General features: G+C 52.4%; 1 protein-coding gene across 1 annotated transcript; it reads right to left on the bottom strand.

The window, feature by feature from the left end:
* Positions 1-809: 809 nt before the first annotated feature.
* ST6GALNAC1 (ST6 N-acetylgalactosaminide alpha-2,6-sialyltransferase 1) lies at positions 810-20,254 on the bottom strand. The gene is made up of 9 exons (XM_080827001.1): positions 20,004-20,254; positions 4,855-5,488; positions 3,884-4,052; positions 3,560-3,731; positions 3,210-3,348; positions 2,840-2,940; positions 2,573-2,662; positions 2,378-2,477; positions 810-2,145 (listed from the first exon to the last, which is right to left on the bottom strand). Exons 1-9 carry the CDS (start codon positions 20,132-20,134, stop codon positions 1,954-1,956), a joined length of 1,728 nt encoding a protein of 575 aa, XP_080683127.1. The 5' UTR covers positions 20,135-20,254; the 3' UTR covers positions 810-1,953.
* Between the last annotated feature and the right edge of the window lie 695 nt (positions 20,255-20,949).

The raw sequence follows: 20,949 nt of genomic DNA on the forward strand, positions 1-20,949 counted from the left end.
TGAAGCCAACTGTTGCGTTAGCTCACTCCAGATGTACCAGTCAAAAGATGCAGAAAAGAGATCATAAGAGGCATAAAGAATTAGAAAATAATCTATATGCCGATGATATGATAATAAACCACACCCTTCACCAACAGTTACCAGGGAGAGGATTTAATGTAAGAGAAAATCCATTTAGAACAGCAACAAAGAAGATAAAACACTGAGCAGTGCATTCAACAAGGAATGTTTGAAATCTGTATGAGGAAATATTAAAATACTGAAAGACGCAAATTTGGAGAAGTGGAGAACCATCTCTTGCTCTTGGAAAAGAGGACTCAATGTAATACATCCATTCATTCTTCCCCGGGGAAATGTATAAATCGAATGCAATTCCAATTAACATACCAAAACTTTTTTCCCTAGATCCTAAACAGATACTAAAATTCACACGGAGGAATAAACATGTAAGAACAGCTGGGAAGACGTGAAAAAGACAAGCTGAGCATTCCAGAAACCGGTGGGGAGGGAGGTGGTGGGGTGGAGTGGGGTGGCGGGGGGGTGGGGGGGGGTGGGGGGGGTGGGGGGGGGTGTGTGTGCGCAAGATATTGCCACCTGCTGCCCAGAGCTGGTATTACAGCCCTTCTGAACAAAGCAAATCCTGTCCTATCTGTATTAAATTAGCTTTTGATCCTTGAGCATGAAGTCTACAAGACGGCTTACTTTTCTTTCTTTCTTTCTTTCTTTCTTTCTTTCTTTCTTTCTTTCTCTTTCTTTCTTTCTTTTTCTCTTTCTTTCTTCCTTTCTTTCTTTCTTTCTTTCTTTTTCTTCCCTTCCACGCCCTCCATCTCCTTAATCAGGGGCCTTTATTCAGTTTGGGATCTCTAGAATTCTTCTGGGCTTCAGAGTCCAAATCCTGCAACTAGAGCTCCAGGGGATAAGATGAGCCGAAAAACCTTTGGCTTGTTCTGGGTTCCCAACATGAGGTCTGAGGACGTTCAGGCGGGCAGGAAGATAGAGAACGAAAGGGGAGGAAACTGGGTCCTTGTTGCCTCAGGTTTTTACAGAGAGTAATTTTTTTAAGTCATTGTGGAATGGGTACCCCAAAAATCTTGCTACGGATTATTCAACAGTGGCCTCAGGACATGATAGAAGATGTTTTTTCAAGGGTAGAACGGTAACTCTCATACAAATATGAAATGAACGCATGTCAAGGATTTTATTAACTGGTTAACTAATGAAGAAACCAGTAACATGCAAAAACTGGCTCAAAGGAGAACCTCGAGTACAGACAGACACACAGGCTGTCAGGAACGCGAACATGAATTTGCTTGTTTGTACAGAACAGGTCACTGCCCCCAGGGGGGTCATCACTTGCCTCTTGACTGTACAAGATTTATTTGCATCTTCACGGGCAAGAATTATTTTTATTACTATCCGTTTTCTGCAACCCAGAGAGTTGTCAAAGAGCTCAAAGACAAGGAGAGGTGCAGATCCTTCTAGAATCAGATAAGTCCCAGGAGGAAGGATCCTGTAGACAATCCCTAGTGAAATTAAGCAAGGCCTTCAAGATTTCACAGCTGCTAAGTACAAGATTTGGAATTCAAAACTGAATCTCCATGTCTCGTCTCCTAATTTTCCCTGCCGGCGTCCGGTAGCTTTTCGATGGTGAAGGGTGAGATTCAGTGGGCGGTACTGGCCCGTCATCACTCCATTTAGTTCAAATTCTTGGGTCTCAAGAAGGGAGACCTCCCTCCTTTGAGCATCCGTGTTCCAAGGTCTCCAAAGCCTCGACTGGTCATTTGCCGTCTTGAACGTGTCTCCCCCTCGGTGTCAGAGTTCCCCAGGGGGCCAGGGTCTGGAGGGGCCAGGAGGCTGGCCTGAGCTCCGGAAGAGCGGTGGTTAGAGTCTCAAGGTTCCCACCTTGCCCGTGCCTTGGAACGGCTCAAGAGACCGCAGCGGCCCAGGCCCCAGTCATATCTTCGGTTTGGAAATTACGGGCCGCTGGTACAGCCGGATGATACCTTCATCATGCAACCGCTTCCACAGAGTTCTCTCTAACGGGAAGTCATGGTTGATGTAAAAGACGGTTCGTTTCCAGGACTTGTCATAGTAGTGGTCAGAAAAGCGCTCATGGCCCTCGGTGATGAAGCCGTAGGCGCTCACCTACATGAACGTCGGAGGAGAAATGAGGCCAGAAGTCACTCCCTCCCAGGCTCGTGCTCATGGGCTACGTGTTATGGGGGGCTGGGGGCCGGGCGCAGGCTCCCTGGTGTACACTTGCACACGTGTGTGCATGCACACACCCTTCCCCCGCCCCAGCCGTGGTCCCCCCACAAGGGGCGGGTCCAGGGACCCCCCAGCTGCTTCTCCAGCTGCTCCCGCCGTAGAGCCTCACCTGGTCACAGAGCTGAAGGGCCGTGAGCAGCAGGAGGGCTCCCGTGGTGGGACGGTAGATTCTCCAGTGTTTAGTGTCCAGGGTCTTCGATCTCAGAAACCTGGGAAATAGCCCAACCCCCCTCCCTGCCGTCAGGAGGCACAGGGATGCGAGGCGCCCGCTGCCTTCCACACTCAGCGGCCCCTCTGCTCTCACCTGTTCTTTATGTAGCGCATCAAGTCTGGGTGCATCAGCAGGTACCTGTCCATCCGCAAGCTTTCCCGGAAAGCCTCCTGGGGCCGGCGCCTGTGGGTGGCCGTGGGTGGTTCACCTCCCCGACGCGGGCCATGTCAGGGCCAGGGGCATGGCAGGGGGGCCCCTCTCCAGGCGATCGCTAAGGTGGTCCCCACCGGCCCAGCCCTTCACAGCCGCCCGGGACGAAGCTCGGCCGGATGAGGGAGGGGAGGGAGGGGCGGTGGGTACCTGAACCATGGAAGGTTTTTCACCAGCGTCTGATTCAGAAGCAGCGCTTCCAGCCACTCGTAGTCGCGGGTGCCCTCCAGGAAGTGCAGGTAGTGGACATCCTGAGGACCAAGGACAGCGGCTCTGGAAGTCCTGCCTTCAGGACCCCGGGGTTGGGGGTTGGGGGTTGGGCTGGGGGGCACCTGGCTCCAATACCAGCCTGCCCTCTTGCTCTCCGCAGGCCGGTCTGCCCATCCTCCCTGCCCTCGCCCCTCGGATGAACAGAGCCTGCGCCAACCAGACTCCAGACGCGGGACGCCGGGGTCCCTTTCTCCGCTCATGCTCCCCATTCAGATTCTGTGTGTGGCCAGGCCTGGTCCTCTTTGCTCACCTTCCCCAGGGGCACGTGCAGGAAACCCCGACCGCCCAAGGCAAGCAGGGACTGCGTTACGGAGAAGGCGGTGAAGCCGTAGAAGGACGTCCGGGTACCCACATCCTGTTCGTAGCCCTTAGTGATAGCTCCACTCAGTCTACGGGCAGACAGAGCCACACAGGACAGGCCCCGTGAGTGCACGAGGGAAAGGCGTGGAGGCGGGTGGGGAAGGCAAGGAGAGATGCGGAGGCAGCAGGTATAACGGAAACTCTCTGGACAGCCCAGGCCTCCCACCTTCTGGATCGGGGCGTAGAACACCCTCCTGGATCTCTCAGTCTGGATGGGGCGCTTGGGGTGGGACCGCTTACCGGAACACGTAATCGTGGCTGTCTATCTCCTGGCCCACGTGGGAGTTGTTCAGGATGCCCCCGTTGCCCACCACGGCACAGGTGATGCACTGGGAGCTCCCGGGGGGCAGGGCGGCCAGGAGCAGCTGTTGCTGGGGCACCGGAGGGAAGCGTGTCACCACCTTCTGCACCACTGCAACGAGGGGCTCCGCTCAGAGCCCTGGAGGGGTCGGGGGGGGCGGCCCACCATCTCTCCCAGCGCTGGTGGGGGCCCCCCGGGGAAGAGGCCGGACCAGAGCCAGAGGCTCAGCGGCTCAGGCTCCGCGGGGTGGGGGACAGACTCACGGGAGTGGTTGAGCTCCATGAAGCCAAAGGGCGGCGCGAAGTGCTCCAGGCGCTCCCACTCTCTCTGGTTGAAGCGGCTGGAGTCCAGGAAGAGGGTGAGGTTGGCCAGAAAGAGCTTCCGGAGCCAGGGTGACTTGGAGGCCTTGACCTTCACCGAGACGGGGCAGCTCTACATGCAGGAGGGTGGGTCAGGCAGGCAGAGGCCCAGGAAGGCCGTGGCCAGGGGCCGGGCTGGGGGCAGGGGCAGAAAGCGGGCCTCAACGTCTGGAAGGCGCCACCGCTGCTGCCTCTTCCGTCGTCTTCGGAGGGCCCGCTGATCCTCCTCGCCCTTGTCCTGGCTGCTGGAGCCCCGAGGGTCTCAGAGAACGGGCCCTTCTTGGGGCTGTAGGGGATGCACCCTGGCGGGTGGGAGGGGAACGGGGCTGCGGGAGAGCCTGGAGCGCTGGCCGGGGCCTGGCTGCAGGTCTGTGTGCAAACAGACACATTCCCAAGGTTTCCCTCCTGAGGCCGTGCGCCCAGGCTGCTTTCCTTAGGGATGGAAGAGAGGGAGGGCGGGCGAAGCCGAGGCGTTCCCAGGAATCAGGGGCGCGCATCAGGCTGCGGGGTCCTCAGCTATTAGTCCTAACCCCTCCTTGCCCCCTCTCAACCCTTGCCCCTTCCCCCGCCCGAGGAGGGCCCCAGAGCAGGTAGAAGTCTCTCCCCCTGCTCAGTGACCTTCCAGACCTTCGGGGGGGCCCCCGGGCAGGGCTCCTCTCCTTCACCCCTTCCCACGCTGCCTGGGCTAGGATCGGACCTGCCTTCCCCTCCCACTTCGACTACTTAAGGAAAGAAGGTGGGGGTCAAAGCAGGGTAGGGTAGGGCACTGTGTGGGGGGGATAAGGCAGAGCCTGAGGGCAGAGCCTGGGAGGTCAGGGGGGTGGGGGGGCTGTCTGCAGGGGGCTTCAGAGCAGGGAGGCCGTGGCCAGACTCACCGACTGTAGGGCCCCCGTGTCAAAGCTATATTGTTCCTCAAAATCCCACTGGGGCTCCGACTTGAAGTTGGTGGCCTGTAGACTTAGTCTTCTCTCTGTGGTGCGGTTCCAGAAAGGAGTAGAGGGTGGCGTGGGCCGGGCTGTCTCCCGGCGGGGGACAACCACTGTGGTCACTCCTTTCACTGTCCTCCCCATGGACCCTGCTCCTGGCATGGTCAGCGCCTCGGCCTGACTTTTTGGCACGGGTGTCCTTGCTGTGGTCTGCGCTTTGCCCTGAGGCTTTGGGGGCTCTGTCGTGGTGGCCGTGAGCTCCTTGCTCTGGTCCTGCCTTCCTTTGATGGTCCTGGGGTCCTGACTCCTCAGCGACAGTGTCTCTGCCCCATCAGAGGCCACCTCCCTGTCCCGCGCCTTCGGAGGCAGCGTGTCCTGCGTGGTGTCCTTCTTCTCACTGGCCTCTGCTCTGGTGTCCTTCTGGGTGGGGTGGGCGGTGGCCTGGGCCGGGGGGGCCTCTGTGCCATTCTCCTGCACTGACAGCGCCCCCGGGGCCATTGTCCTTCCTCCTGCGGCGGTGACCTGCCATGCAGTCTTGTGGAGCAACCCTGGAGACCTCTTCTTGTCCAGCGTGTGCTGATCCCTAGGGACAGACAGAAATCTGGATGAAGGCCTATCCACAGGTTGTTAGTATTTTTTCTGGCGCCTTGAGTAGACTTCAAACCAGTTTCCGTAAGACATGAAGGCAAGGAGTGTCACCGTCCATACCCCCAGATTAAGCTGCCCCCGTTGGCGATGGGTCTAGAAACTTACCTCTGACCCCTAGAGACCGTGGTGGGCTCGCCCTGGGAAGCAAGTGAACTCGGTGGGCACAAGGGAAGGGGCTCTGTCTGGGCAGGGGACGGTCCCAAACAGGTGGGCAGAACCCGATTAGTATCTGCCTTGTAAGTCCGACTGAGGAGTTTGGACTTTATCATTTGTCTTCTTGTCCAGGAGAAGCTACTGGAACATTTCAGGTGGGAGATAGGGACTGGGACAAGAGTCTGGGGGCCCAGGAGCTGAATTCCAGCCCGGCCATTCTTTCTTCTAGCAGTGGGAGAAGACCGGTGCAGGGGGCCTGGTCTGGCTTCTGGCACCCCCGGTTTTGGGCTCCGAGGATTAGATTTCTTTTCTTTTCATTTCCCCCTTTTGCCTGAGGCTGCCAAAAGGATCCCTTCATTTATGCAAATTAGCATCAGGTGTTCTGCTGAGGAAAGCGTGGGTCCTCCACTGGGCAGGTGTCCCCAGCTGGACTTCAAGGGGGGTTCTCTGGGCTACGCAGGTTTTCGGGGATTCCTGGGAACTGTGGGAAAAAGAACCGTCCTTTCTGGGGACCCATAGCCATCACCCGCGTGGATTTCCAGCTGTCCTTACCTCCTGCTCCTTTCCCTGGCTCACCTTGACCCCTCTTGTCCCAAGCAGCTCTCCTTTGTCTGCTTCTACCATTCTTCTTCTGAGCCATGTATCTCAGACTTACTGAGGCCACAGCAAGAGAAGGAAAGAGAACATGAAATGTGTAGCCAGAGAGACCTGAGTGAGAATCCCTAGCACTTTCCATGTCCTAGCTGGTGTGGCTGGGAGAAATTTTAACCCACCTGTCCCTCGGTTTTCGTATCTGTAAAATGGGTTGCTGCCTTTTGCTTCTGCAAGAAGTCTCTGCGAGCATTAACACAGGTTTAGCCTCTGGCACAACATACGCGCTCAGACAAACCAGTTCCTGGCTTCTCAGCACTGCCTTGGTGCTCTGCTCCCAGTCACCCGTGGGTTGTCCTGTGCGAGGTGGGGGTCTGCTGAGTCTGGTCTCCTCCTTCTCTGGTTGTAGCTTTGACTTCCCATCTCCCAACTCTGTGGCCACTAATTTGTTCTTTTATGCGGCAAATATTTATTGAGCGCCTCCTATGTATGGTGGTGTGCTAGTTACTGGGGTACCTTCCTTCCCCTGACGGAGCCCAGGATGTAAAGGGGACGACAGATCATCACACAGATAGACATCAAGTTGTCCCCCAGACACGTGCTGGGGAATGGGCGAGCATGAAGGAGCCGTGGGAGGGTAGCCTGACCCAAAGCTCCGTCTCCTGGGACACATGACAGGACTAGAAACCTACGGGCTGCCGAACTGGGCGCGTCTGGGGATTGTGTTCATTCAAGGGCAAGGTCAAACTGCTCCCTAAGTCGCAAACCTGGAGGTGGCAGCGATCACGCCCAGCAGCCCTTCCCACGAAGCCCGCCACCATATGACAGACACATCAACACACAGAAGCTTTCGGAAGGCTCTCTGGACCCACCAGGAAATGGATTTAAACCAGCGGACTAGAATAGACTCTGAAATATGTAAGACGTTGAACGTCTCATTCAACAGATGTTCAGTGCAACGTGCTGTGTGGGTCCCGGGAATACAGATTTTTTTTTTTTTAAAGATTTTATACATTTATTTGACAGACAGAGATCACAAGTAGGCAGAGAGGCAGGCAGAGAGAGAGAGAGAGGAGGAAGCAGGCTCCCTGCTGAGCAGAGAGCCCGATGCGGGGCTCGGGGCTCGATCCCAGGACCCTGGGATCATGACCTGAGTGGAAGGCAGAGGCTTAACCCACTGAGCCACCCAGGTGCCCCGGGAATACAGGTTTGAATAAGGCACAGACTTTCACCTGCGGAGGACACTGTAGACGTTGTTGTTACAGGTGGAAGGTGGAGGAGACGTGCATCACTAGAGAAATACCGGGCAGGCCCTGGGTGGTGTGTGCACTAGGCAGATTACCTCCGTTAATCCTTCCTCATTTAGGGCCTCCCTCCCGCATCACGGCCAGCCCTCATGGTAGTACGGTATTTCCTGCTTCCTGGGCCCCAGGGAAGCACATTCATTCTGGTTTTGCGAGAAGGGCGCTCTCTGGCCTGACCTTGTAACAGAGACGACCTTACTTCTCTGGGCGGTTGTTAGGGAAAAGGCTAGCGGTGGGTCCTTCCTCCTTGGAGCACACACATTTTTAACTGGCCTCATGTAGCCAATGCCTCTGCCTCTGCTACCCAGCTCAGAGAAGTGCTGTGGAGAGCTATCCCGGCCCAGAGGCGAGAGGAAGGCGGTGACACCGGGCCAGACTGTGACACGGAACAGCCTGGAAAAACTAATAGCCTTGAAGACTTTTAAGCCTTTATTCCTTGTTTTCCATTTTTAACTAAGAAAAAAAAAATGGAGGGGGGGCACCTGGGTGGCTCAGTGGGTTAAAGCCTCTGCCTTCGGCTCAGGTCATGATCCCAGGGTCCTGGGATCGAGCCCCGCATCGGGCTCTCTGCTCAGCAGGGAGCCTGCTTCCTCCTCTCTCTGCCTACTTGTGACCTCTCTCTCTCTCTCTCTGTCAAATAAATAAAAAATATCTTAAAAAAAAATGGAGGGAGGCATTTATCATAAGGATAGAAAATGTCTTGAGGAGGCCAAGCGCAAGATGTGGCTGAGCTTCTAGAAGGGTCTGGAACCTGGAGTCTCTCTCTTAGGCTGCTTTCCACTCTCCACTCCTCAGCCCACATTGACGGCGGAGGACGGCCGCCCCAGAACATCTGCTTCCGGGACTCCTGACTCTGCTCCCAGTTCTTAATTTTTATGGTTCCGGCCCACTTGTGTCCCTTCCTGTGCCTGACCACATGGCAAGTGACACGGGTCCTGGGGTCCACCCTGTGCAGGAGAGGAGGACAGTCTCAAGAGAAAGAGATGGTTGTTGGCTCATGAACTGGGTAGACATTGCTAAAGTGTCCATTCTGAAAGGACACCATCCACGCAGAGTGGAAACCCTGAGATAGTCCTGATCCTATTCATTTTTAAAAAATTATTTATTTATTTATTTGAGAGGGAGAGAGAGAGAGAGAGAGAGAGCGCGCACAAGCAGGGGGACCAGGAGACAGAGGGAGAAGCAGACTTCCGCCGAGCAGGAGCCCAAAGCGGGACTTGCTCCCAGGACTCTGGGATCCCGACCTGAGCCGAAGGCAGACGCTACATCGAATGAGCCACCCTGGCGCCCCAGTCCAGAACATTCTTGAGGGATCTGGGCCACCTTATGTTGTTTCTGTGAAGTTTGAGTACCGTGAGACTCACTCGTCTCCCCTTCAATGGCACAAGGAAGCTGAAGCTTCAAGCCAGAGGCACAACAAAGGCCTAGGCGTTAGCTCAGAGAGCAAACAGCTCTTGTTACCCACCCGTGAACCTCGGAATCGCCTCCCCCTGCATTTCCCACCCCCAAACCGCAAGAGGCTTCTAGAAGTTTCCCTTCCAAAGTGCAAACACCTCGGCACGGCTGTGATCGGGGAGATGGCACGGCAGGGTGGGCTTCTCCACGAGACGTCTCAGACATACGGCCCAGAGAGCTGGCCGTCCGCCTCGTGGCCACGCCAGCCCCGGGGACGGAGCACCCCGAGCTCCTCTCTACAGTCCCTCCCAGAGGCAGAAGGCACAAGGTCCCTGGCGGGTTACCGATGACTCCTTTACATTTTACAGGGAGTCGCAGCAATGACCCAGGTATTGACAAAATTATGTAATTAAGTTTCATTTCCTTTCCCTATAATTAAATACAACTATGATTGCTAGGAATGTGGGTGTTTATGTAGGCATTTCCTTATGCTCATGCATGGTATTTACTAAATGCTCAAATTCCTTCCGTCTGTGTGGTGGGTGCCCTGCATTCGCCTTGTCCAGACCTTGGGCGATCCTGGGTTTGAACAGCATGAGTACGGCCAGGGTGGGGTGAAGGGGGGAGCCTGTTTTCTATGAAGGCTTCAGAGGGACAGGATCTCATCCTGTTGATCTTGGATCTCATCCAAGCAAAAAAACAACTCAATATCAAATTCTGATCTATTTGGGAGGTAAAAATATAAAATGTTGCACTTTAAAAATAAATGTATCATTAGCAGGGTTTACCTGGCTCTGTGCAATAAAGGAAATGGATACAAAAGATTAATTATCTGGCATCCTCTCCCCTCTTAAGTCTGAATTACCCAACACCAAGGGGGACCTGGAAGCGAAGAAAGGGCAAAAGGCTCAAAGTTTATTTATACTTGAAGCCATGAAAAACTGTGGGCAAGAGAGCAGAGTTTTCCCATGAATATGACACAGATGATCCTTGAATACTGTGTGGTTTAGGGGCACTGACCCACACACTGTCGAAAATCTGCACATGACTCTTGGCTCCCCAGAACTTGACTACTAATAGCCCAGTGTTGGCCAGAATCCTTACCAATAGCATAAACAAATCAACACATATTTTGTATGTCATATGTATTATGTACATAGATATTTTAAAAGATTTTATTTAACTATTTGACAGAGAGACACAGCGAGAGAGGGAGCACAAGCAGGGGGAGAGAGAGAAGCGGGCTTCCCACTGAGAAGGGAACCCAACATGGGGCTCGATCCCAGGATCCTGGGATCATAACCCAAGCCAAAGGCAGATGCTTAACAAGGGAGCCACCCAGGCAACCCTGTTATGTACATATTCTTACAATAAAGTCAGCTAGAGAAAGGACAATGTCACTCAAAAAACTGTAAGGAAGAGAAGATACACGTACACTACTGTACTGTAAAAAATCCATATATAAACAGACCCACATGGTTCAAACCATGTTGCTCAGTGGTCAATTGTATCTACTGGAAATAATACAGGGAGTGTTGAAGGTGTCTCAACCACCAATAACTGACCAATAACACCCCGAATCCAAGGCCAGTAATAAAACCAGTAGGAATAGAAGATTATTTTATCAAGGAAAGGACAAGAGCTCAAAAGACCTTGACGGCCTCGCAATTCCACTTCTAGATATTTATCCTAAGAGGGGCGCCTGGGTGGCTCAGTGGATTAAAGCCTCTGCCTTCGGCTCAGGTCATGGTCTCAGGGTCCTGGGATCGAGCCCCGCATCGGGCTCTCTGCTCGGCGGGGAGCCTGCTTCCTCCTCTCTCTCTGCCTGCCTCTCTGCCTGCTTGTGATCTCTGTCTGTCAAATAGATAAATAAAATCTTTAGATATTTATCCGAAGAAAATGAAAACACTAATCTGAAAAGACATGCACACCCCTGTGTTCGCTGTAGTGTTATTTACAATGGCCAAGACATGGAAAGCAGCCCAAGGGTCCAGTGACAGATGAATGGAGAAATATATATGTATATGTATATATATATTATATCCATTTATATATTATATCCATTTATACATATATAAAATGGAATACTGCTCAGCCATAAGAAAGAATGAGGTCTTGCCACTTGCAGCAACAAGGATGGGCATAGAGGGTATTAGATTAAGTAAAATGAGCCAAAGACAAATACCGTAGGATTTCACTTATATGTGGAATCTCAAAAACAGATAAAAGCGAAACAGAACAGAAACAGACTCGTAGTTACAGAGAGTAGAATGGTGGCTGCCAGAACAGAGGTGGTGGGGGAGGACGGGCAAAACGGGTCCGAGGGATTAGGAAGTACAGTGTCCCGGTATAAAATAAGTGAGACATGGGGATGTAAAGTACAAGCCTAGGGGACATAGTCCATAATATTCTGACAATTTCATATGGTGACAAATGGAAACTAGCCTGATTGTAAGCATTTCATAATATATATAAATATCAATTCATTCTTGTGCACCTAAAACGGATATACAATATTGTATATCTGTTATTCTTCAATAAAATCCAAAAACCAAAAGCCCTTTGATTTCCTAAATAATTCCGGGCTCTGGTGTTCAGTGGAACAGATGATACAGGAGGCTCCAGGCAGGTGTACCTGCTCTGTGATGAGTGGCTGGTCACAGTCACGCCTCCACTCGCGTCCTCATGACCCGGACCCCCTCCCCGCAGTCCCCACAATCCACTTTCCTCATCGCTTGCTCATTTTTTCCAGGGTATGCTTGCCTCTTCGGGGTTACACATCTGGTTCCCCATCCTTGGCTTCCATTGTGCCTCTCCTTGAAAGGGGAACAAACCCTAGGCTCCCCAGCACTGCCTTTCCTCACCCCCTGCTGAGGCCCCTCCTTGATGGGCGGCTCTCACCCCCAGTGCCCCCCATCGTGGTCAGCCCAGCCTGGAGCCACTGAAACTCCCTTGGTGCCCACATAGCTCTTTAGGGGCTCTGGTCTTATCTGAAATGGAAACCAGTCATTCCATTGTCCCCCACCCCCTGCCCAAACTCTGCAGTGTCTTATCACCAGGAAATCCTGAAACTTTTGGCATGATTTACATTTTAGAACTTTACTTTGAAACTTTAGATGGGTCCACAAGTTGCTTCCATCACTAAAATTGTACTTTGCCTTAATTAGCCTTAATTCTCTTTGTAGGCTGGGGAAAAGAACACAGAAATCTGTATTCTGTTGTTACTCCAAATGTTCTTTTTTCAAATCAAAGCCAATTCTCTTATTTGTTTAGCTTCTGGCCAATTAAATCCTAATGGGGAACAATATAAAATGGGAACAGAAGAGGAAACACATCTAAGCCACTGTTCCTAGTGCTTTAGGAACTGGACCCAATTTCCAAAGCTCTCCCCCAACAGAGGGGCCCAGAGCATTCCCTGAGATCCCTTTCACTGAAGTAACTGTGGCCCGGGAATTGGGAAGCTGGTTTAAAATTTGGACGTGCTCCCTCCCTATGATACATGAATAACACACAGCTCTCCCCAGACCCCCTGCGGTGAGTCTTGAGAGTTAAGGAAAGTAGGGATGACCCTGAACAGGGTGGTGGTGGGTGGGACCGAGGTACCCGGGGAAGAAAATGTTTTCAACAAAACAGTGGCAGGTACATAGAGGTCCAGAATCACAGATACGAGACCAGCCCCTGTGGTCCAGTGGCTGGGAAACTCCCCGCGAACCTAGGTTTCTCAAAGCGGGGTCAGTTTTCATCACCCGGATCTGGCACCTGGCTTAGCTCTTTTGCGGCTAATCACACCTGCAAGTACAATTTGTCTCAGGGGTAAGCCCGAGTTCCGGTGACATTTTTATCCTGGCGCGTTTGATGTAGTGACCTAGGGGGACTTGAGGGACCCTGTCCCTCCCCTTCCCCGTCCCTCCGCCCGACAGGAAGGAGAAGAGCGAGGGGGTCCAGTGGGCAGCTACCCTGCCGTCCGTTGGGGCCAGAAGCTCTCCCCGAGAAACTGCCAAACCCCACAAGTGGGGTGGCTTTTAATAACTTCCGGACCAGGCTCCCTGAGGCCACAGGGCAGCGTGATCAGCCTATCCCCCGCCAGGAGGCGGAAGGGCGGCCGCCCACCGTGCTGTGGCTGTTACCTACCCAAGACTCAACCTCTGGAATTCTGGCTGTTCTCATGTGTTGAACTTGAGTCTGACACAAAACTAACTTCTTGGCACTTGGCAAAGGGGCGGTGGCACACACGGGGGAGGGAAGGAGCCTGCTTGAGTTCCAGCCCCGCCACTAACCAGCCAGCTGTGTGACCTTGGGCAAGTCACAGAACGCTTAGAGGCCTTGTTTTCTTATCCATTAGATGAGAACTTTTTTTTTTTTTTAAGATTTTATTTATTTATTTGACAGAGAGAGAAAGCATGAGAGCATGAGCAGGGAGAGCAGCAGGCAGAGGGGGAAGCAGGCTCCCCGCTGAGCAGGGGCCCAATATGGGGCTCGATCCCAGGCCTCGGGGACCATGACCTGAGCTGAAGGCAGATGCTTAATGACTGAGCCACCCAGGTGACCCCCCCAGATGGGACTCTTTTTTTTTTTTTTTTTTAAGATTTTATTTATTTATTTGACAGAGAGAGACACAGCGAGAGAGGAAATACCATCAGGGGGAGACGGAGAAGCAGGCTTCCTGCCGAGCAGGGAGCCTGATGCGGGGCTCAATCCCGGGACCCTGGGACCATGACCTGAGCTGAAGGCAGATGCTTCACCGACTATGCCACCCAGGCGTCCCCCCCCCACCGAGATGGGACTCTTCATACCAGTCTCACAATACCGTTGTGAGGACTTCACGGTATATAAAAGCCACTTGGAAAAATACCATGTTACACGTGGGTCAGGTGCTAACATGTACAACAGACAGTGACCATCAGGGTCCCCATCCGCTCCCCTTTGGGCTCACGTGTCCAGAGACTGAAGCCGAAAAGAACGACAGGCGTCAAGGCCATGGGTAAATGATACTTCATTCACAGCACTAAACCACTTAATTGAGAAGTCAAGAGGTGGCAGGTAGGCATGTGACTTAGAAATAGGATGGGGGGCGTCTGGTGGCTCAGTCAGTTAGGCGTCTGCCTCCGGCTCAGGTCATGATCCCGGGGTCCTGGGATCGAGCCCCACATCGGGCTCCCTGCTGAGTGGGAAGTCTGCATCTCCCTCTCCCTCTGCCTGCTGCTCCCTGCTTGTGCGCGCTCTCTCTCTCTCTCTGAAAAATCAATAAACAAAATCTTAAAAAAAAAAAAAAAGGTAAATACCAGAAGAAAGGGCAGAAAATTGAAGTAGGCGCCTTGGGAATCAGGATTCCGGAGGAAGGAGAAGTCATGGGGAGCGCTCTGTGTTCAGTACTGTCTGGAACATTTGCATGTCAGTTTAATAAAAAATAAATAAGTAAAGGGGGAAAACATGAAAGCTAAATGAGATGTCTGATAAAAAATTCTATGAAAATCTGAAAATGCAATGCAACAGTGCTCGCTTCGGCAGCACATATACTAAAACTGAAAATGCAATGCAACATTTAGTAAACAGATGCTTAGTGACTGCTGGGTGATTAGATCCCCGGTACTTAGAACTATCTGTCGAGGATTAACGATGAGACAGCCAGGGTCACTGATCTTAAGAAGCTCCAGCTCTAAGAGGAGAACAGACATAAACATAAACAGTGACCCGACGTTATCAATCCGATGCTATTAGTCACACGCGTGGAGAGAGAGTGTAGACACAACCCAGGGATGGGGTTCTGCTGGGGGGGGAGGGGCGCTTCGCTATGGCGGGGGTGGGGGCCCTAGATGGGTCTTCTGTTCCTGAATCTTTCTTCAGAAACAAACTTCGCTGAATTATTCTTCCTTTTATAAAAGTAATGTGCGCTCATTCCCAAAAAAGCAGAAGAGAAATGTAAGCAGAAAAGGATATCAGCCAGTGATTGTGGAATCACGAGAATTTGCTGGTTGCCCCTTAGGGCGTGCACACCCAGATCCCCTTCCGAAAATTCTCACACCTAAGCAGGTGGACATGGAACAGCCAAGAGACAGAGACGATGGACGTCTCGAAGGCAATACAATGGCGAAGCATCAGCACCGCCCCCCACCCCCCCAGGCCCTGGCACCACATCTGGTATCCGGGAGCCCTCAAGGCCATCCCGGGAAGGGGACAGAGGAATGGGAACGGCTGAAATTAGGTTTCCCGGAAGCTCAGTGAACGGGGGGGCCACAATCCGAAATCGGGAGGTTATAGAAAATAAAGTTATATTTCTTAGACCAAAAGAAAAGAAAAAGAAAATCCATAGCCCTGATTTTATAGCTCACGCTTCCCGGGTTAGCTCTAAAGCCAACACAAGGCACAGAGCCTTCGAGGGCAAATTCATTCCAGACCAGGAAACCTAAGCAGGTAGAGACATGGTCTGAGGTCTGTATCTACGTATCCGGGAGCACTTAGGAGACTGGGACCAAATGAAGAAGCCCGGAAAGGTAGTCCAGTAACCTCGGTTGGAAATCATACAGTCCTATCCTCTTTGTTGGCAAATCCAGCCAACCCGGCTTATTCCCAGTCCTTTCTCCCTAACATCCTTCCACCGGAGCCTCCCTGCCCAGGGCACCTACCGTAAACCATCGCAACAGCCTCGATCCCAGCCCCCCTGAGGCCACCGCCCCCCACACAGTCTCCCCTATAATCTGGTAACAGAGGAGTCTTGAAAACGCACGAATGTCCTCAAGTCCCTCCCTTATGCTGAAGTTTTCTGCAGCTGGAGAATAAAGTTTAAACTGTTGACATGTTACCGAGGGTCCTGCCTTTACTCTTTGGTCGACAAGCATTGAAAAAACACCATCGTGTCTGGGACCTGCTCAAAATACTGTGGAAAGAGACAAATGAGCCAGTCCCTACCCATAGGAAATGCAACGTCTGGCAGGAAACAAACTTTGGGTTCATGACAGGCGCGTTACGATGGGTGCGATAGAGGAAGGAGGGGCAGTGACAGCTCACCCGGGGCGTGGTTGGGAGCCGGACTCCGGAGCTAGCTTGTCTGAGTTTGAACTTAACTGACCAAGGTGACCTTGGATAATTTGCCTAACCTCTCTTATCTAGAAAAGAGGGTGTTGTTAACAACAATATTTACCCCAAAGCCTTGATATGTTTTCGCTAATCGGGGGGTTTTGGAGACCAGTGCCTGGCATGCCAAACCCTCTAGCATCAAGAGTTTCATTAGTCACCAAGCTCTCGCGCCCGCACACGCCCGCCAGTTCTCGGGTCTACACTGCTGCTCCCGCCGCTTCCTCGGTGTGCAGTGTTCCCGCGGGCTGACATGTCACACCGCCTTCAGGCGCTCCACAAACGCCACCGTCTCCAGGATGTTCTCCGTACCCTGCCCCCGGGGTTGAAATGACTCTTCTCATTTTGCTCTCATAGCGCCTGTGACTTAACCGCGGGGACTTCTCACGACTCCCAACACCCCGCGCCGTCTCTGGTTCTGTCTCCGTCTCTCTGCTCCGTTCGACTTTGAGGCTCTGGAAAGTCAACACGTCCGAGGGAGGGAGAAGCACGGGTTTTGGAGCCCAGATCCCCTGGGGTTCAAATCTCCAGTTTGCAACTTCCTGGCTGGGTGGAATTAGGCTTAACTTTTTTTTTTTTTTTTTTAAGGTTGTATTTTTTTTTACTCACCACAGGGCGGGAACTCACAACTCCGGGATCAAAACCCACAGGCTCCACCTACCCAGCCGGCCCGGCGCCCCCAGGCTTAATATTTTGAGCTTCATATTCTTCATTTGTGTAAAAGAATAAAAATGCTAATCTTGGGCAACAATTGTGAAGACCAGAAACAACCCACAGAAAGCTTCTGAATATAGGTTAGGGTGTGGGGACATCTCCATACTCTTGTGTCATAAACAAGCAAATACCTCGGTAACAATGACCTTCAGAAACCACAGATAACAGGGCACCTGGGGGGCTCAGTTGGTTAAGTGACTGCCTGCGACTCAGGTGGTGGTCCTGGAGTCCCCAGACCGAGTCCTGCATCAGGCTCCCTGCTCAGCAGGGAGTCTGCTTCTCCCTCTGACCCTCCCTGCCCTCAAACTCACTTTCTCAAATAAATAAAAAAAATTTTTTTTAAAGAAACCACGGATCCACATTTGGGTTGGCATTTTACAACTCCGTTTTATCTGATTTTATTTTCCCCAGGCTGTACTGTGGGGAGAGGTGCTTCCGCTCCCCCTGCCTCCCCCCCCCGCCCCCCGCCCCCACCTCCCGTCTCTAACTGCACACTTGTCTCTCCCTCCCACCGCTCTCCTTCATCAAAATGTGTCTCGATTTTCCACTTCTTCCTTCCCTCCTGCCCCAGGTCCTCTTCACCTTGTATTTCAAAGGCTAAAGCCACCTGTGAGGGCGCCTGGCAGCCCCAGTCCCTCCCTTCGTCGCAGGATGATCTCCTTGCGACGTCCACCCCTTGGTCGCCACTGCGGGTCAGCGCGAAGCGGTGACTCACTCCTCCTTCTACTCTCTCTGGTTCCCTTCCGACAGACTAACCATTGCACAATACCATTTTCAGGAGGTCGCCTCCCTGCCTAAAAGCCTCTTGGCGTCTACCCTCACCCCCGCCCTTCTGGAATGCCCTTCCCCTGCTCCCCAGAACGGGCCCCTCATTTCTGCAAGGCGTGTGGGTCCGCGGCTCAGCCAAGAGGACACAGGCAGTCCCGCCTCCCTGTTTGTGCTTTTCTCCCCACACGCCTCATCTGAGCCCCGGGGGGCCTCGGAGACCCGAGACCCATCCTCTCACGGAAGCTTCCAGCAGACACACCCCCTTCCCTCCCGGGACCTCTGCTCTCAAGGTGCTCACTCTGTCACTTGGTTTGTGGCTTAGTTACGGAGACAGCTTACTGAGAAGTCTCAGTGGGTTACCTTCTCCCTCATGTCTAACGCCTTGGGCAGTTCAATAACTTTATAGTCATGTTTCATGATTAAAACTCAGTCTAGGGGCACCTGAGTGGCTCGCTGAGTGGTTAAGCGTCTGCCTTCAGCCCTGGTCCGATCCCAGGGTCCTGGGATGGAGTCCTGCGACCCGCTCTCTGCTCAGCGGGGGGCCTGCTTCTCTCTCTTCGCTCCCCCTGCTTGTGTTCCCTCTCTTGCTGTCTCTGTCAAATAAATAAATAAAATCTTAAACAACAACAACAAAAAACTCAGTCTAAAAAAGTTACAGCAAAGATTGAAAAAAAAAAAAAAAAAGAAAGAAACCCTAAAGCCCCAAATTCAGTCTCATCCATTTTAAAGCTCCAGGTATCCTATCAGTTCAGAGCTCCTTCCCCCACCCTCCCAGGTCAGAGCGAAGACCCAAGGCTTGGGGGGTGGGGCAGGAGGGGTGGGGGAGGTGGAGAAGCTGGAGGGAGGGGGGCCAGAATCCGGGTCAGCCACAGCGAGGATCGTCCCTTGCTTTTGAAGGCCTAGCTCTTCTGTGAACGTGCACACCTGTTGTTCTAACCTGCTCAAAGGGTTATCTGGGGGCGCCTGGGTGGCTCAGTCATTAACCGTCTGCCTTCAGCTCAGGTCATAGTCCCAGGGTCCTGGAATGGAGCCCCACCTCAGACTCCCTGCCCGGCAGGTAGCCTGCTTCTCCCTCTCCCATTTCCCGTGCTTGTGTTCCCTCTCTCGCTGTGTCTCTCTCCGTCGAATAAATAAATAAAATCCTTAAAAATAAAAAAAGGGTGATCCGACGGCATCTGTTGGCATTTGCTGCCAATGTACCCATTGCCTTGGCCATTCCGCTCTTAGAAATTTGCCTTCTCAAATACCTATGTAAGTGTGTGAAGAGCCAGTGGCAACCCAATAGGGTCAACCCAAGGGTCAACCAACAGAGATTGGTTGAGTAAACTCATATCCTGGCCATGCACCGTGAGTAAAATGGGAGTAGGTTTGTACACGTCAACATGGAAGGATGTCCATGGCATACTGTCCATTTAAAAAGCCAGCCCGTGGAACAATGTGTGTGGTGTGAAACCTACCTACCTGCCTATGTATCCACTTATCTACCTACCTATCTGTTTATCCATCTGTGGTAAGGGCTTGTGTAACATAAGGTAAAAAGTACAGGCTATGGAAGCAGAATACCAGGTTTTGAATCCTGGCCATGTGACTTCCTAGCGGGTGACCTTGGGCAGTTCACTCTCTGTGTCTCTGTAAATTCATAACCCTCAGAATTAATTAATGGTACATAAGACATTTTGAATAGAAGTGTTGCCTATGTAATAATTATAGGTACACCAAAGAAGCAAGTGTGGTCAGCCCTTAAGAGTGGGTAGACATGGGGGTGTGATGGGAGACCCTCACTTCTTGCTTGGATTTTTCTAAACATTATGAGAACATGTATTACTTTCAAATTTTAAGAACAGTGAAATAAAGTCATTCAAAAAAAAAAAAAACCTAGTCTGGGAAGAAAAAAGTTCTGCTGCTGCTGGAGATGTGTTGATGTTCTAAGAGAATTGATCCACAAGGTCCTTCTGAAGGATGAACTTGGAGCCCAGAAGTAAGCTAAGCGGGAGGTCTCAAATTTTCTGACCAGTTCCTCAAGGAGAATGAGATTTGGAAGTGAAGGGTAACCACAGTGTAAATCGTTTGCTTAAGGACACAGCGAACGGCAGGAGTGGCACGTGAGAACTATCCCCAAAGCCCCCATTGTTACTCACAATCCCAGAGGGGGACGTCGTCTCCCATCTGTGCCTTCCGGAGACCCAAACCCATCGCTGGCCAGCTCCTGCCCACGTTTCCCCTCGACATGCCCCCGGGCATCCGGACACCTTGGTTTCCCCACTCCTGCCACCTGTGTGTTCCCTGCGCGCCCCCTTGGATCTCCCTTGCCAGGGGTTCTTGACAACATTCCTGCTTCCTGACACCCCGTGTGGACACGGCAGCATCTCGGGGCTCCCCGGGCTTCCCTGGGCTAGAGTCCTTTAACGTGCTTCCAATAAATGATGAGGAATTTGGGGAGGGTCAGAGCCTTACCTGGAAGGTTTTGTGTTGGGCTCCTTCAGAAAGGAGGGTAGCAGGAAGAAGAAGACCGCCAACACGGCCAAAAGCAAGAGCCACTGGGCGGCATGGTCCAGGCGACTGATTCGAGGCAGACAGGTCCTCATGGCATTGGGTCAGGCACCGCCAGAAGGTTTCTGCATATCCTGGAGCTCTGATGGGGCCCGCAGCTGGTTTGAGCGCTGACGCCTCCTGGTCAGGGAGTGCACACCTCTTGTCTTAACAATGAGCCACTCAGGTAAACCCTGAGTCTATCAGCATCTGCCACGGGAAGGAGGAGCTGCCGTCCCTGCTTTGCAAGGGCTTATAGGCTGGCGTGGCTTGAAGGAAAAGAAACTCCTTTTGTGCAAACAAGTTTACTTTCCTTTTCTTGGTCTCAGAAGCCAATTTCTGCAAAAGCTGCATGGAGAGCTTTATGAGAAACATGGACGCGTTCTAGGGAACCTCACTTTTATCAGGTTCCAAACCCCTGGGGGCCCTGGGCAGCTGCACGGGCTAGAAGACCCTTGCAGGGGCTCCGGTGTGCCACATGACCTTTACGAGGAAAGCACAGGGGATCTGTTTAGCTTGGAGAGCCCTCTAGCAATAGTCCCTCAAAGAACACTGTGCCACCAGAGACTAGAGCTACGAGGACAGCTCATTTCCGAGGCGTTCCAGAGTCCCGGCTGGCTCTCAATCCTGGGATACATACAGGAAACACTCGGGAAACTTTCCTACACCCCATTGTCCAGGTTGCATAGAAACCAACAAAGCCAGGATCTCCGGTACCGGCTGTTTTTCCAGCAGGGGTTTTTTTTTTTTTTTTTAAGTCCCCCAGGTGATCCCAATGTGCAGCCATGCAGAGGACTGATTTACAGTCATCTGGCTCAACCTTGCCGGTGTCCCTTTGGCAGTCATGACCGTGACAGCCCTGAGCACACAC

The sequence above is a fragment of the Martes martes genome, assembly GCF_963455335.1.
Source record: "Martes martes genome assembly, chromosome: 16".
Lineage (NCBI taxonomy): Eukaryota > Metazoa > Chordata > Mammalia > Carnivora > Mustelidae > Martes > Martes martes.

What these genes read in the sequence shown, in the direction of transcription:
- ST6GALNAC1 (XM_080827001.1), bottom strand. Translation starts at nt 20,134, where the DNA reads ATGAGGACCTGTCTGCCTCGAATCAGTCGCCTGGACCATGCCGCCCAG. An exon ending in CCCAACACAAAACCTTCCAG is followed by an intron (nt 5,489 to 20,003) that starts GTAAGGCTCTGA and finishes GTCTGTCCCTAG; the next exon opens with GGATCAGCACACGCTGGACA. An exon ending in CCCTTCAGCTCTGTGACCAG is followed by an intron (nt 2,146 to 2,377) that starts GTGAGGCTCTAC and finishes ACGTTCATGTAG; the next exon opens with GTGAGCGCCTACGGCTTCAT.